This window comes from Terrapene carolina, unplaced genomic scaffold, assembly GCF_002925995.2.
Source record: "Terrapene carolina triunguis isolate 2854851 unplaced genomic scaffold, T_m_triunguis-2.0 Scaffold112, whole genome shotgun sequence".
NCBI classification, from domain to species: domain Eukaryota; kingdom Metazoa; phylum Chordata; order Testudines; family Emydidae; genus Terrapene; species Terrapene triunguis.
The window spans coordinates 16,905,222-16,920,771 of NW_020664463.1; the positions used below are offsets into that span (position 1 = coordinate 16,905,222).

Consider the following 15,550-nt stretch of genomic DNA (forward strand, 5'->3'; position numbering starts at 1 on the left):
TGACCTATAATAACCGACAGCTTGTAATATGTTCCATCTGCTAGAGAAGTCCCAAGAGGCACTAGCCTTCTACATCCAAAACTGTTTCTAATTTTATTTTTTTCTAATTGAAGAAAAAAAGTTATGAAACAGCTATTCAGTTCAGCTCGGCTCCGGAAAGCTTATACTAGACTGGATACTTGATATTTGAAAATGAAACTTCACAAATGCATAGAAAAGGATGCCAATCTCATTAATTAAAGTGATCCTTTTATTCTCTTGCTTGCCTTGCTTCTTCATATCCATCATTTGTTCTAGTAATCTCAAGCGTCTCATCTAAGCCCTATAGGTATACTAGCAGATGTCCAGGTGAGATCTCCCTGTTGTCTTGTCACTCTGACACACTCTCTGGGTAGGGGTTGGTGGCCTGTGATATACAGAAGGTCAGACTAGGTGATCCATTGGTCCTTTCTGGCCTTAAGCTATGATGCTATGATACTAGACCTCTTTGCAGCAGAAGATATAGACCACAGCAATGGTGACAGAGAAAGATAAAACCTGATTTCTGGGCTGTAAAGCAATGTCAGGATTTCTGTCCTAACAACCTGAAATGAGGAGGAAGCTGGGCTCAGTACTGAAAAAGAAAATTGTATAGTAATGCTGAGAAGAGTAAATCAGTGCGTAAGAGCTCTTGATTAAGAACACTAGAAATGCAGGGCAAGAAAATAATTAGGGCCGGCTCCAGGCACCAGCTTGGCAAGCAAGTGCTTGGGGCGGCCACTCCGGAGAGGGGCGGCACGTCCAGCTATTCGGCGGCAATTCGGCAGACGGTCCCTCACTCCTGCTCGGAGCGAAGGACCTCCTGCCGAACTGCTGCCGCAGATCGCGATCGCGGCTTTTTTTTTTGGCTGCTTGGGGTGGCCAAAACCCTGGAGCCGGCCCTGAAAATAATACAGCAAGAAGTATCTTTTAGGTCTTTTCACAAAGTCATATTCTGAAGACTTGTTCTTGTTGGTTCATCACTTGGTAAATCCATGCTGCCTCTATTTTTCCATTGTGATGAATTTTTCTTTAAACTTTCCAGATATGATCTGTACAGACTGGGTTTGCTGCCACTGTAGCAGCAGATCCATGTTTGTATGGGATAAATGCAATGTCTTCAGAAGGACTCCAAAAACAATTGTTCACCAAGAATCTGGAAGCACTCGAGGAGTTTGGGCGAGCAACGCGGTTCTTTATCCCTCGTGGTTAGTAAAGAAAAAGCAGAGAAATATTAGGTCCACTATATGCTGAGATTGCCAGCAATCTCTTTGGGAAGGTAGGGTAATGGCAACCCTTATTCATATCTCTGCTTTGTGCTAAATGAACTCAGCAATTATTGCCCTAAGCTTCCCTTTTTGGAGAGAAAGTAATTGAGAAAGAGCTGTCCTGTCGTGACTGGTTCCTGTCTGGAGCCCTCAGACTTCCCTGATCCTTCCATTTGACTTTAAGCCTGGATGGACACAAAAACTGGCATTTGTCTCACTGGTTGAAGATCTCATACTAATGGGCAATTGTCAGGTGTCCAGGCTTTTTTAATATATTACACCAGTGGTTCCCAAACTTGTTCTGCCGCTTGTGCAGGGAAAGCCCCTAGCGGGCCGGGCCGGTTTGCTTACCTGCCGTGTCTGCAAGTTCGGCCGATCGCGGCTCCCACTGGCCGTGGTTCACAGCTCCAGGCCAATGGGGGCTGCAGGAAGCGGTGGCCAGTACATCTCTCGGCCCGCGCCGCTTCCAGCAGCTCCCATTGGCCTGGAGCAGCAAACCGCAGCCACTGGGAGCCACGATCGGCCGAACCTGCGGACGCGGCAGGTAAACAAACTGGCCCGCCCGCCAGGGGCTTTCCCTGCACAAGCAGTGGAACAAGTTTGGGAGCCACTGTATTACACCATTGGTCACAAGCATAAGGCCCATCTCCTCTCCTCCCAAGCATTCATGTCAGAAAGGAGGAGCAAAAGTGTGGGGAGGAATTGCTTGTTTGTGGAGGATGGCCATTTTTGCCCACTTGTGGAAGATGTGGAATTATATAGATTTATGTCTACTAATTAAGCCTGAGCATTCTGGAAGGGCACAGTCTTTAAATCCAAGAACAAAAATAAACTTTATAGACAAAAACTAATATTCCAAAACGCAACTGAGTGAAGCAAATGTGGCCCACACAATGTACTCACATACTGTACTCTGGGTGTTGCGCGGAGAATAAAAATGCAAGGTTTTAAAAGTATATGAAGCATAATCTTGCTAGGAACATTTAAAAGCTGATGAAAGGCTAATAACGATGAATGAAGACTAAAGGGAGAGGTTACAGTGAAATAAAGGAAAGAGAAACATCCCACTGGAAAATTGAATGGCTATTAAATCTAGGGCAATTCTTCCAGGATTAAGACTGCTTCTCCATCATCATCATAAGTCATGTACTGCATGTTCTTTAACAGAGGTAAAGAAACAGTTTATATTACACCTGCCAAAACAGTGCAATTAAAAGTAGTTATTTCACAACACCACATTTTATACAGCATATTTCATTTGAGATCACAAACTGACTCCACAAGTCAGTATTTATGAAAGTAACAATTTCTAACATTGTTTTTCACATATGGATAGTCTGAAAATTACTGATCTACCATATTTTTACAGACACTTTTTTTGGAAGCATCACAGTTCATAAGTTCTCATTTCTCCCCATCCTACTCACAAGCACCTGCTGTGACATTCTATGTTCACATCTGAATTAAACAGCTGGCAGGCACTTTTTAAAAAAAAACCCTACAGATTTGATGTTGCAAGGACAGATCAGTAGAGATGATGCAGCCTGACCCCACTCAAGTTTGTCATAGTCTCTTTAAAACCCTCAGCTTCCACACACCTATGGCCAAGCTACTCCAGTCTATGGAACACTGAAACAGCAGAGAGTATCATCTCTGTCATTTACCATTCCTTTATCCCTTCCTAAACTCCTCCAATATGCTTCCATTTTTATTTCAGTTTCGGGGGGGGGGGGGGAATTCCCCCCTTTTGAAGCACCAGGCTGCAACCCTTTAACTGCTCACAAGGGATCTTTGAGGAAAGTCAGGTTAAAACTGTTAAGAAGGTCAAGCATATTTAGCCAACTGAGCAATCTAGTTGGCTCAACACATTCTTGGAAGTTTGGTTACAGAAGAAATAAATCAGAACAGGAAACACTGTGTAATTTAGCACTGTACTTTGGCTAAAGGAGATAAATAAGATAGAAATACAGTTGGCCCTAGAATAGCATGCATTCTAGCCTCTACAGCAGGGGTCAGCAACCTTCGGCATGCAGCCCGTCACGGTAATCCATTGGCGGGCTGCGAGACAGTTTGTTTACGTTGACTATCTGCAGGCACGGCCACCCGCAGCTCCCAGTGGCCGTGGTTCACCGTTCCCAGCCAATGGGAGCTGCAGGAAGTGGCACAGGCCACAGGGACATGCTAGCCGCTGCTTCCTGTAGCTCCCATTGGCTGGGAACGGCAAACCACAGCCACTGAGAGCTGCAAGGGGCCATACCTGTGGATGGTCAATGTAAACAAAATGTCTCACAGCCCACCAGCTGATTACCCTGATGGGCCGTGCGCCGAAGGTTGCCGGCCACTGCTCTACAAATTGGAAAAAACAATAACTCAATTTTCTCTTCACCCATCTGAAGGGAGAAAAAAACACTTGATTTTCCTTTGTTACCAACTGGTAGGGGCAGAAAGCACTAAAAATATAAGTTAGCCTTTTTAACAATATTTCCTGCTAGACATAGCACTTTGAACACAGGAACAGTTATAGCAGGGTCAGACCAATGAGCCATTTAGCCCGGTATCCTGTCTTCTGAGAGTGGCCAATGCCAGATGATTTAGAGGGACTGAACACAACAGGGCAATTAGTAAGTGATCTGTCTTCCAGTCCCAGCTTCTGGCAGTCGGAGTTTTAGGGATACGCAGAGCATGGGGTGGGGTCCCTGAACAACTTGGCTAATAGCCACTGATGGACCTATCCTCCATGAACTTATTTAATTCTTTTTTTAAAAAGAGTTATACTTTTGGCCTTCACAACATTCCCTGGCAATGAGTTCCACAGGTTAACTGTGCACTGTGTCAGGAAGTGCTTCCTTATATTTGTTTAACACTTGCTGCCTATTAATTTCATAGTGTGACTCCTGGTTCTTATGTTATGTTCACTATTCACTGTCTCCACACCATTCATGATTTTATAGACTTCTAGCAAATCCCCCCCTTAGTCATCTCTTTTCCAAGCTGAACAGACACAAATGTATGAAAACTGTTCCATATCCCTTAATCATTTGTATTGCCCTTTCCTGTACTTTTTCCAGTTCTAATGTATTTTTTAAGATGGGGTGACCAGACCTGCACACAGTATTCAAGGTGTGGGTGGACCATGGACTTATATAATGGCATTACATTTTCTGTCTTATTATCTATCCCTTTCCTGATGGTTGCTAACATTCTCTTAGCTTTTTTGATTGCTGCTACACATTGAGCAGATCTTTTCAGAGAACTATCCACAGTAACCCCAAGATTTCTTTTTTGAGTGGTAACATCTCATTTAGACCCCATCATTTTCTATGTATAGTTTGGAATATGTTTTCCAATGTGCATTATCTTGCATTTATCAACATTGAATTTCATCTGCCATTTTGTTGCCCAGTCACCAAGTTTTGTGAGATCCCTTCATAACTTGGCAGTTAACTTTGGTCTTATCTCTCTTGAGTAATTTTGTATCATCTGCAAACTTTGCCACCTCACTGTTTACCTCCTTTTCCAGATCATTTATGAATATGAACAGCACAGTCCCAGTACAGATTCTTGGGGGACTCCACAATTTATCTCTCCATTGTGAAAATTGACCAGTTTGCTTGTGCAAACAGTGAACATTTAAGGAATATTCTTTAAATAAACAAGGCAGAGGAATGGACAAGGACTTCATGTTCTTTTCTTTCTCTAACTTCTGTGATACTAAGGAACAAATAAAACTTTATTACCAATCACACTTTTTTCTCTTTTGCCTGTCACTGTCTGACTATTACTGCAATAGCTATATATCTAAGATGAAGCAAAATCTTCACGTGAGAATACATGCAAGGCAAGTTTTATAGCCATTAAGAACAAATGAGAATGTCATGAGTAAATTGTAAAAATAATACTCTAAGTGACAACGTAATAGAAGAATGTAGTAGAGAGGTTAATCAATGTATGAATAATTGATGTTGCTTTACATTAGGATTCAATTCAAAACAAGAAAAAAAATCAAAATATACATGAATGCAACCTTTAACCAATCCATTAGTTTTCATCTGCCTTTGGATGCACCCCATGGATAGGAATAGCAACTAATTTTAAATGTAATTGCTTAATTAGTGTATTTTTTAGAAGTAACCCAACAGAGATTTTAACGATATTCATTTGCAGCAACCTCTAAGTAGCTGCCTCTCACTCTAGGTATACTGTATAAATAGCCCATCAAGAGGGTCCTCAGAGAAAAAAACCAGAATATCACGTGCTTACACTTTTCTTAGCCAATTTATTTTTGCTACTCAACAGCCTAGCGGGTTATACAACCTAGCATACCACTTGACCTTCATTCCTGTGGTCTATGAAGTCAAAACTATTTAAAAAAAGTCACCACCTTATTACACTGTGTTCAGCAGCAACAGGTACACAGCATGTACTCTGAGAACAAATACATTTAAAAAGCAAACCATCACACCACAAAATCAGAGAAAAAAGCTGTCAAATCCTGTGACAGCCCAAATGCCACAAAAGAAAATCCATTTAGTACAGAGATGCTAGGCAAGTTTATTGGAGACTTCTTGTATCCCATGTCAAATGGCAGAAGCCACAAGGTTCTTCAAAGTTACCCGAAACAAATATTTTATTTACTGTACTTGGCCAGATTATTTTTGGATCCTTCATTTAGCCTGGCAGGTATTTGCAGGCTTCCAAAAGGGCAAGATAGGAGCATGAAGAAACCATCCTCCAGTGAAGTTTACTTCCTCAGTTAGAGGCTTTGCTGCTCCAGGATTTGTACAGAGAGGGACGTTTTTCCCATAAGACGAAAGGAGGTAGTCTACCGATAGAAAAATCGGTTTTAAGAGGAGCCCCGGAAATTTTTACACTGATACTATTTTATATGCACATTTATGTAGTGACGTCCATCATTAAAAGTCTCAAAGGACTGTACAAACACAAGAATCTCTTCACTTAAGACTGAAATCCAGCCATCTCCAGGGTGAAATGCAGCAACTGTTTACAACACAGTACTTCAATGCAGGAAGTGAAGAAAAATACTGTCTCCAATTCAAACTATCATATCCACCTAGGTATAAAATCTGTATATGCCACCCCATCATTGTCGTATCTGCATGTCACGCTAGCATATAAGAAAAACAAGTCTCAGTTTCTCCCTTCCCAGTTGGTAGGAACTTGATTAAGTTGACAGGGTACATGTGTGTGTTGATAACATACTTAGGGAAAGCGAGGCTCAAAGGATGAACTTTGCATTTAGTTCTCATTGTGGAGTGAGATCTGTGCCAGAAATTTTAAAAGGCAGTTCTAAACTGGCATTTTGGATTTTATGTACAGTTTGTTAAACAAAAAGGCAACTCCTTTGGGTCTTTGATAGTCACAATATATGTTAATTTATCTCTAATTTTACTATGTTGTGCCCACATTTCTTTGTCATTTAATGGTCCCTGTTTTCAGATAACTTGCTTCATTAACTATTTTAAAATTGCGTACTCAAGGAATGTATCCCTTTGCCAGTTCAGTTCTTTTAACAGTGTCTGTTTAAAAGATTTGCAGCGCTAAACTTAAATAAAAGTAAATTACCTCCAGGTTCATCAAGGTAAAAAGCCATGTCTTTTTTGTCTTCTCTTTCATCAATGTGATCGTAAGTAATCTGTGGAATGGATAAGGCAGTCTCTCCAGGATTTATTATTGGTGCCGCACCATTATCACGCCCAGGTTTTCCTTTTCTTTTGTATCTTCTAGACTGTAGCAATGGAAATGGGATAATAGTAAAGATATTAACAGCATACAGAGATAAGAGCAACACACTTGAGATTTATTGTATAGTAAATTTGAATTTGATACTACAACCATTAAGTTAAGTTAAAAAGTAAAGGTGAAATTCAGAGCCATGGCCAACAGCAAATTCAAAGCCATGGCCAAAGCCCTTGGCCAAGGTTTTCAAAACTGACACATTCTGGATGCCCAACTTTAAAACACCTTAAAGAGACCAAACTTCTAGTGAGCAGGCAGTCAATGCTCTCTGAAAAGAAGGTCTCTAATTTTTCTCAAATTGGATGCCCAAAACTTGAGTATAAAACTAAGGCCCCAAAATTCTGTGTTGTGATTATTTAACAGTTGCACAGGCATCAAGGCCTTTTAGAAAGATAGAACAGAGGGCTAAGAGTAGAAAAATGCAAGATCTAATGGCTAGATTTCTTCAATAGTCTGAGAAAATTCAGAATTGCTGTATTTTCTCTCCAGAGCATACTGGTGCAGCTAGAGATTTCCCCATTTTCCCTGTCTGTGAATAAGTAAATTAATTAAAAAATAAATTAATATCAAACCTTGATACTATATGATGTGCCAGGTACAGTACTAAAATGGAATTTAATATTATAATTAAAAATGTGTAAAAAAGGGAAGTCAATTATTAGAGATAAAGCTTTGGGCAAAACATTGTAAATTTTAATAACAGGCTTCACCTTGTGGGCAATCCTGTTAGGAAAGAAATGGGTTGTGTTCCTATTGATTTCTTTTAGTTTAAGTGATAAAGCGAAGTAGCAAGGCTAATGTTTGCAATGCTTATTCTATCAAGTTAGTGAAATACACCTATGCTGAAAGAGGCCGTAAATAAAAGGAAGTGAAACCAAACAGTGTGTTTATAAGAACACTTGAGCAGAGGGGAATAATCAGAAATAGAACTGATTAATAAAGCACAGACTCAGCTCAGTCATATGTACAGAGGCCCCGCCATCGTTGTTAAAACAAGGAGAACAGAAATGGAAAATTTACACAGATGTTCTAGTTTGAGAACAACAGTTACTGAAGTGACTTTGTACTGTATAATGTACTGTTAAAATGAGTTTAAACAACATCAGAGACTGTGGAGTGACTTTTTATAAATTATGTGACCTCTAAACTGGATGTTTCAGCAGCTAGAAGAGTATTTGATAGAGAAATTACAACTTGAGCAAGTATAACTGCAAAACTGGCCAAGAGACGTGACACAGAGAGGCTCCCAGAAAGCTACTCATGGAGATAAGTTGCTGACCAGAGCAAACAGCTGGAGTTCAATGCAGGTCTTAAAATGGTTGTACCAACAGCTATGGCCTAACTTGTCTTTACACAAGCTGGTGTGACAAGCTGTATTGCAAAAACAGACTGGAAAATTCCAGGCCCAATTGCAAGATCTCAAAAGCTGATGTCTCGTTCCCTGATTGGACTAATTTACATTGGTCATTTCAATTCTTCGGTAAAAGTATGGGTCACTATTTGGTTGGTCCATGCCAGCACCTCTAAGAAGAGGCACTAAATTGAACTGCCCAGCAGAAATAGGATGAAACAGTCTGTCTCCTTCAGTACATTGCTTCCTGAAAGCCAAAGGACCCCTGAAGGGAGAAGACGGACGTCATGGGCTGGACACCTGGGAGTCCACCTGGTGATATCAAGTGCCTATATTGGATAGGCACCTCTAACTGTCCCTTTCTATTTTCCAGCAATTTGGGTTGCTAGGGAACTGGGAAAAAATTATAATTGTTTCTGTCCTCCTTTCCACCTTTGTATGCAGTGTCAGCTCCTGCTGTGACCAATAACTGAGCTGAAAGCTGATGGCTGGGCAAAGATCTGGTGATAAGTAACACACATACTGTATCCTGGCTGACAACCCAAATCAGTCAGTTGACCACTTCCTGAAACAGTGTACCTAATTAGTCTGGATGTGTACATGCTTGTGTATGTGCTTTAAAGATTGTCATGAAGTGACAGTGTGTGTCTGAGAAGAGCCAGCTCTTCTCATCAGGGTCAAATTCACCCCCTGCCAAGGCCCTGAACAAAGCCAATAGCCACTTGAACCCTCAGCACAAGGACCAGGGTAGGTTTAAGTGGTACAGAGAAATCTTCGCTGGCCCTCTTCACAAGGGTGAGTTTCACCCATTAATGAACAAGGGCAGAATCTGTAATTATGGGATTAAGTTATAGCAAGGGAAATCCAGGTATAATAGTGCACTAGATAAAACTAGAAAAATAAATAGAGGCAGTGTGATCCAGAAGGAAAGACACTGGCCTGGGAGTCAAAGGACCTGAGTTATTTTGCTTAGCCCTGCCACTAGCTTGTTGTATGAGATTACACAGGCACAGAGCAATGCCATGCCTTGTGCTGTCCCTCCCCACCTCTGTCTGAATTGTCTGTTCAGATTGTATGCTCCTCAGGGCACGGCCTGTCTCTTACTATGCATTTGCACAGCGTGTCTATCTGCTACTGTAATGAAAATAATAAAATACACTTGGAAACAACAGAGGCATGCACTGAAATTCAGCTTTATTTCAGCCAAACTGGGATATTTGCCTAACTCGCTTTTCAAAGGTCTTCTATAGAGATAAGCACTTTAAACCAATTAATTTAGATATTACTAGCCAAATTGAGAGCACAGGCCCTACTGTTCCACTGCCTTTTCCTTTTCCAGTCATATATAACTGTTCAGTTGAGTGTAAAATGGATATAAAATGCTACCAGCTCATATAAGATAGCAATGTATGCTTAGTTGAACAGCTATAAATGTCTACATAAGGGACAAGGTAATGGAGAATCATGCCCATAGAAACCAATGGATACATTCAAAACAGAGACATATCGTCCATCAAGTTTGACTTAAGGATAATTAAGTTTATCTTGACACAATGTAAGGAAATAGATTCCATATCCCATTACAGGTCTCTTCCAACCCAAATGTTTCTACAAATTCCCTGCAACCTCTATACCTCTTACTTATATTACTTAACTAAATTAAAACCAAGAAGAAAATAAGTATGGCAAGTTCCTTTTAACCTGTTTTCTCAGACTAGGGCTAGATGGCGCTGGTGTTTTTTTTGTATTTTGAGCAGACGATGTAACATAGATCTTCCATGTTGCTGTAGAATTGTATGATTTCTCTGCTGCATAGCACCGCCATAGAGTCTGTAAAGTAAAAACCAAACAATTCTTTCTGTGAACAAATGGGCATTGTGTTCTGAAGGAAAGGTAACTATAACCCTGCCAAAAATAAACCTACACTGTGTTCTTTGATTTATACAAATGTGCTGCAAATGGTTTTCATTGAACCACTATGTGCTGTCATGTCAAATAAAATGCAGTCGCTCCCACGAGTAACTGTGCTAAGAGGTAACCATCACCAAGAGTCATGTTCACTTCAGCATGTGGTGTTTTTAAATATGCTGCTCTTAGTATTATCAGTGGAAGTGGCCTAATCCACTACACATGCAGATGAAAATCTGCCCCATAAGAAGAAATACTCTTAGAACATTAAGAAATGCTCCAGCTTTACTTTTTTATGCATTGTGGCACATTTTAGTAACTTTGTTCTCAGTTGACAGTCTCTTTACACTATATAAAATGTAATATTGGAGCATTTTCCAAAGTTAGGTGTATGTATCCATACATACACACCCAATTATTTAAGACATACGCAGTACTAATGGGAATACTACAAGGTAGATAATTACATGAAAATTTAAAAAAAATGACAAAGTTGCTTCTTTAGTTCAACAAGAGTCTGCACCTGACCAGTGTCTTTCACCTGAAAATCTCAAAGCCCTTTAAAACATTAAACTTCACAACAAGCCTGTGGGATAGGTAATTATCCTCATGTCACAGATCAGTAAACTGAGGCAAAATGATTTAGGGTTTAAAAGCCAATCAGCAGAGATGGACTAGACCCTACAAGTCATAACTCCTAGTCCTGTGACCACTAAACTATACTCCTCCATCTACTCTGTTTTATTATTCAAGCGATTACCTGAATTAGAGAAGCTGCAGCTGGGATCTGCCTGTTGAAATGCTTCTGACGTTGTTTCTGTTGTACCTTCAAGGCAAAACCAGAACCCAGAATCCCCTAAAAATAAACCAAATACTGGTAAGTCTCTGGTGAAACTTTTTTAAACCAAAATTTAAAGCATGAAATAAAAATATTTTCTTCTTGGCAACTCCTCCTTTAATATTAATGAGAGAATTTCACCTAAGCTCAGTTACAGTCAGGGAGTATCTTAACTCTTAACATTTCCACGAGGATGAAATTTATTTATCCAGTGATGAAATACAGTGTATTTGAGGTATTCTGGGCATCACATGAGTTCACTAACTCTTTTACACAAATCAGGAAATATTCTGTCCCCAAAAAAAAAGACTTACAACAACCATACATTCACAGCTAGAATTTATGGGGAATATTATTCAATACAGTAGCTGTAGCCACTTTCACTACATTCTGAAAGCAATTGGCACATGATAGTGAGAGAAAAACAAATGAACTCCAGATGTATTTTACACTTACTATTTCCTTCCCCCACAAATAAACAACTCTTTTCACCTGTCACCTGTGGAAGAACTCAAGGAAACATACATACAATTTTATAGAGTGCAACATTTCTTTTATAATGGGTCTATATTAGGGCAATAAATTATTACAGAGCTATAGCTGTATCCAGTTTCAATTTCTCAGAGGTTTCATTAGTTTTTAGTAATGTGGGTTCATACCCTCCGAGTTCTGCTTTGAACAAACCTGCAATGAAACTCAGTCAGAACAGTCAAGTATCACCTGGTTTTGACAAAGCTGTAGCCCAGTTTTGCTCAAAATATTAACAAACCTTTAGTAAATACAATGGAATTGGGCTGAGTTGAGTTTCCATCTAGACAAGAACAGCGTGTGTCTTCAGGCTTCAGACTGAAAGCTGCACACCATTCTTGTTGCCCGACATTCCTTCTACCTGTTGCTATGTTATGTGTAACGCTAAGTCATTCCAAGGATTTTATTTTCAAAACTTCAGCAAAAGTCTTATAGCTTAATTTTTTTAGTTAGTTTGTCCTTACATTCATCCATATTCAATTTGGGGAGCCAAAAAAAAAAAAAAAAGCCTAGCAATGGTGCTTTGCAGCAGACCTGATTGAGATTCCCAGGTTGCCTCCTTTCAATCTCTCAGTTTTTTAAATCATAAAAGACATGAAGTTAAGGAGATCTGGGCTGTATTCCCAGTTTTGCCACTGGCCTGCCAGTTGGCCTTGGGCAAGTCAATTCACCTAACTGTACCTTAGTATCCCCATTCGTAACATGAGGATAATGAATCTTATCTCCTTTATAAAGGGCTTTGAGATCTATGGATGAAAAGGGCTATAGAAAAGCAAGGTATTGTTATATATTTCATTCCCAATATCTAAGGAATGTAAATGGCCATCATCACCACATTATCGGAGCTAGAGTTGACAATTTTGGTTGGACGTATTCCTGGAGGTTCCAGCACAAGACAATCTTTAATTAAAAGATTAATCTTTAATTCCTGGAGACTCCAAAACAATCCTGGAGGGTTGACAACCTTAATCTGAGTGCCTGACAATTTATCCCATGAGGTAGCGATTATTACACCCATTTTACAGAGTGGGAACTGAGGCACAGAAAAGTGACTTGCGCAAGGTCACACAGGAAGTCTATGGCAGAGCAGGAAACTGAACCTGGGTTTCTAAGTCCGAGGCTAACGCCCCCCAAAAAAAATTGGATCATCCTTCCTTTCATGATGAATATTACAAGTTCAAAGGTGCAATAAACTATTTGGTATATTCTGAGACAAAATAAAAAAAAATTCTTAACAATGGCATCAATTAACAAGTATTTGTATTATTTACACATAGGATTAAATAACTACTTTGAATTCCCACTCACCGCTGGAAGAGCAAAGAAAGATATAGCAAATACTGAGAAACAGGAGGCTATTGTCTTCCCAATCCATGTCTGTGGTACTTTGTCTCCATAACCAATTGTTGTGACCGTTACCTGCACCATAAACAAAGAAAATATTCACTGCAAAGTTATAAAGTTATTTCAGAAAGTGATGTGAAAGCAGCACAATGTAGGACAATCCATTTGGCATAAACACTATAGGCCCGTGCCTAAAGCTCTAGCTCCTGAAATCATTTGCTTATGTTAGACTCTCGATCTGAATAGCCAGGAGAGGAGTGAGTAACCCCATTCATCTCTTTGGGGCACTGCACTGGGGGGCTCCATCAACACCACCCCAGCAGAGGACTCGTAGCAGGAAGAGAGGAGTACAATGATTTCAGCGCACCCATCCAAATAGATACACCAGCAGACAGAATATAAGTACAAGGGGACCCCATCCTGTTGCATCTGGCCTGTCTGGGAGAGGAGGCCCTTGCTGCCACCACTCAAAGTGGGATGCAAGGCCAGGAGGGGAGGGGCACGGGGCTCATATCAAGGCATGCCTAACACACCATATGTCAGGGCTGGGTTTTGGACATGCGGCCTAGTGGCTAGAGCCAGTCAGACACTAGGAAGTGGAGTTGTGGGTTCATCCAGGGTTGGGAACCAGGGGCGAGAGTCAGGAGTCAGTGATGGGACCTAAAAGCCAGGGGTCAGGAACTGGAAGTCAGGAGCAGGAGACAAAGCCAAGTCAAGAACTGGATATCAGAGCCAGGAGGTCAGGAATAGCGTGAAAAAGCAGAGTCTGTAACAGCAGCTAGCTAGGATTCTGCCTAGCTATAGAGACAAACTTCCTGCCAAGGCTAAAATAGTATGTCTGGACCCATCAGGAATGTCTTGTCAAATTGGCTCTCGCTGGGCAGCACACCCATGTTTGGGCCCCTGAGACTCATGCTCTGGTAAGTGTTTCTACTGTCAGGGGTGTTAGGTGGTGGTGTGGAGGCAGCCGCTTCCCAGGGAATCTGCAGTCCCAGGTTGTATACATGCTGAATCTTTCATCATATTGCCATAATTGGCCCTGCCCACTGCCCTGTTTCAACATTGCAAAGATGGTTTACTTCTTCTCAAAATTAAAAGCTCTAGCCATTGACTACAGAGTATTTTTCATTCTGTCCGATACAAATAATTTTCACAGCTAAGGCTATAAAGAGTTATTAGGTTTCAGGACATAGCCCCAAACCTATCCTCCACTCCTTCCATTTTGCCACCAATAATACCAGAAATATGACCAAAATAGGTTGATGAATTCATATTCACCTAACCATTCACAATGGGAACAAAGGAGGCTATGGGAATTAGGGTTGACCAGAGGATGACGATTCCATTTTGTGGCAACTTTCAAGATTTCAGAATTTGTTTTTGTTTCTCCTTGGACAAAATCTTTAAAAAATATATATATATTTCTGAAAAGAAGAAAGGGAGGCTGTTTAGCCTCATGGTTAGCGTGTTGATCTGGGACATGGAAGAACCAGGCTCCACTCCCTCCTCTGCTCCAAATCAGAGCAGAATTTTTCATCCCGTATCACACCAAAACAGGCAGAGCAGGGGATTGAACCTGACTCTCCCACTGAGCTACCGAGTCAGTCTTTACTCTCTGTGCTCACCCCGACTCAAAAACCTTCCTATTAAAAGTTTCATGGAAACAAATACATCTCCGCAAAACCTTATGGCTTCAACAAAATAACATATTTCACTAAAATTTCATTTTGGCAAACATTTTTTGAACGGCTCTAGTGAGAATATGGCCATTTAGAGCACAGTGGCTGCTATCTGCAATTGTTGCACCGTTAGAAACTATAAATAATAATAATAATAATAATAATGCATATTTCTTATAAAGCGCTGTTCATCAGAATATCAAAGCACTTCACAATCATTAATCTATAGTTTAAGGTTTTCCTGAAGAGCCTATAAACAGTTGGAGAGAATATGCTTCCTTTAGAGCGGTGGTTCCCAAACTTGTTCCGCCGCTTGTGCAGGGAAAGCCCCTAGTGGGCTGGGCTAGGCTGGTTTGTGTACCTGCCGCGTCCGCAGGTTCAGCCGATTGTGGCTCCTAGTGGCCGCGGTTCCCTGCTCCAGCCAATGGGAGCTGCTGGAAGTGGCGGCCAGTATGGCACTCAACCCGTGCCGCTTCCAGCAGCTCCCATTGGCCTGGAGCAGCGAACCGCGGCCACTGGGAGCCGTGATCAGCTGAACCTGTGGACACGGCAGGTACACAAACCGGCCTAGCCCAGCCCACTAGGGGCTTTCCCTGCACAAGCGGCGGAACCACTGCTTTAGAGCATTCTCTCAGAGAAGCACTGTAATGAGATCGGAAGGAGGATTTAAAACAAAACAAAACAAAAAAACAGGGCTGAAAATACTATTGAACTAAGACTTTCAAGCCTGAAAACTAGACTCACATTTACTTTATAGATTCTTGGCTCCTCATTCCGAACAAAATGCCAGTTGTTTAGCAAACTCAATATTTTAGCATCTTTATTTCCCTGCAACTTTCAACTGTATGCTCACCTCAGC

General features: G+C 40.9%; 1 protein-coding gene across 1 annotated transcript in view; it reads right to left on the minus strand.

Moving 5' to 3' along the window:
• Positions 1-2,378: 2,378 nt before the first annotated feature.
• The window catches only part of LOC112105753 (potassium voltage-gated channel subfamily KQT member 1-like), a 117,578-nt gene continuing 104,406 nt past the window's right edge, over positions 2,379-15,550 (minus strand). The window contains exons 7-10 of the mRNA XM_024198667.1: positions 12,977-13,087; positions 11,063-11,158; positions 10,096-10,224; positions 2,379-2,444 (exon numbers count right to left, since the gene is read on the minus strand). Of these exons, the coding sequence (XP_024054435.1) occupies positions 2,379-2,444; positions 10,096-10,224; positions 11,063-11,158; positions 12,977-13,087 (402 nt within the window). The remainder of the gene's footprint in view (positions 2,445-10,095; positions 10,225-11,062; positions 11,159-12,976; positions 13,088-15,550) is intronic.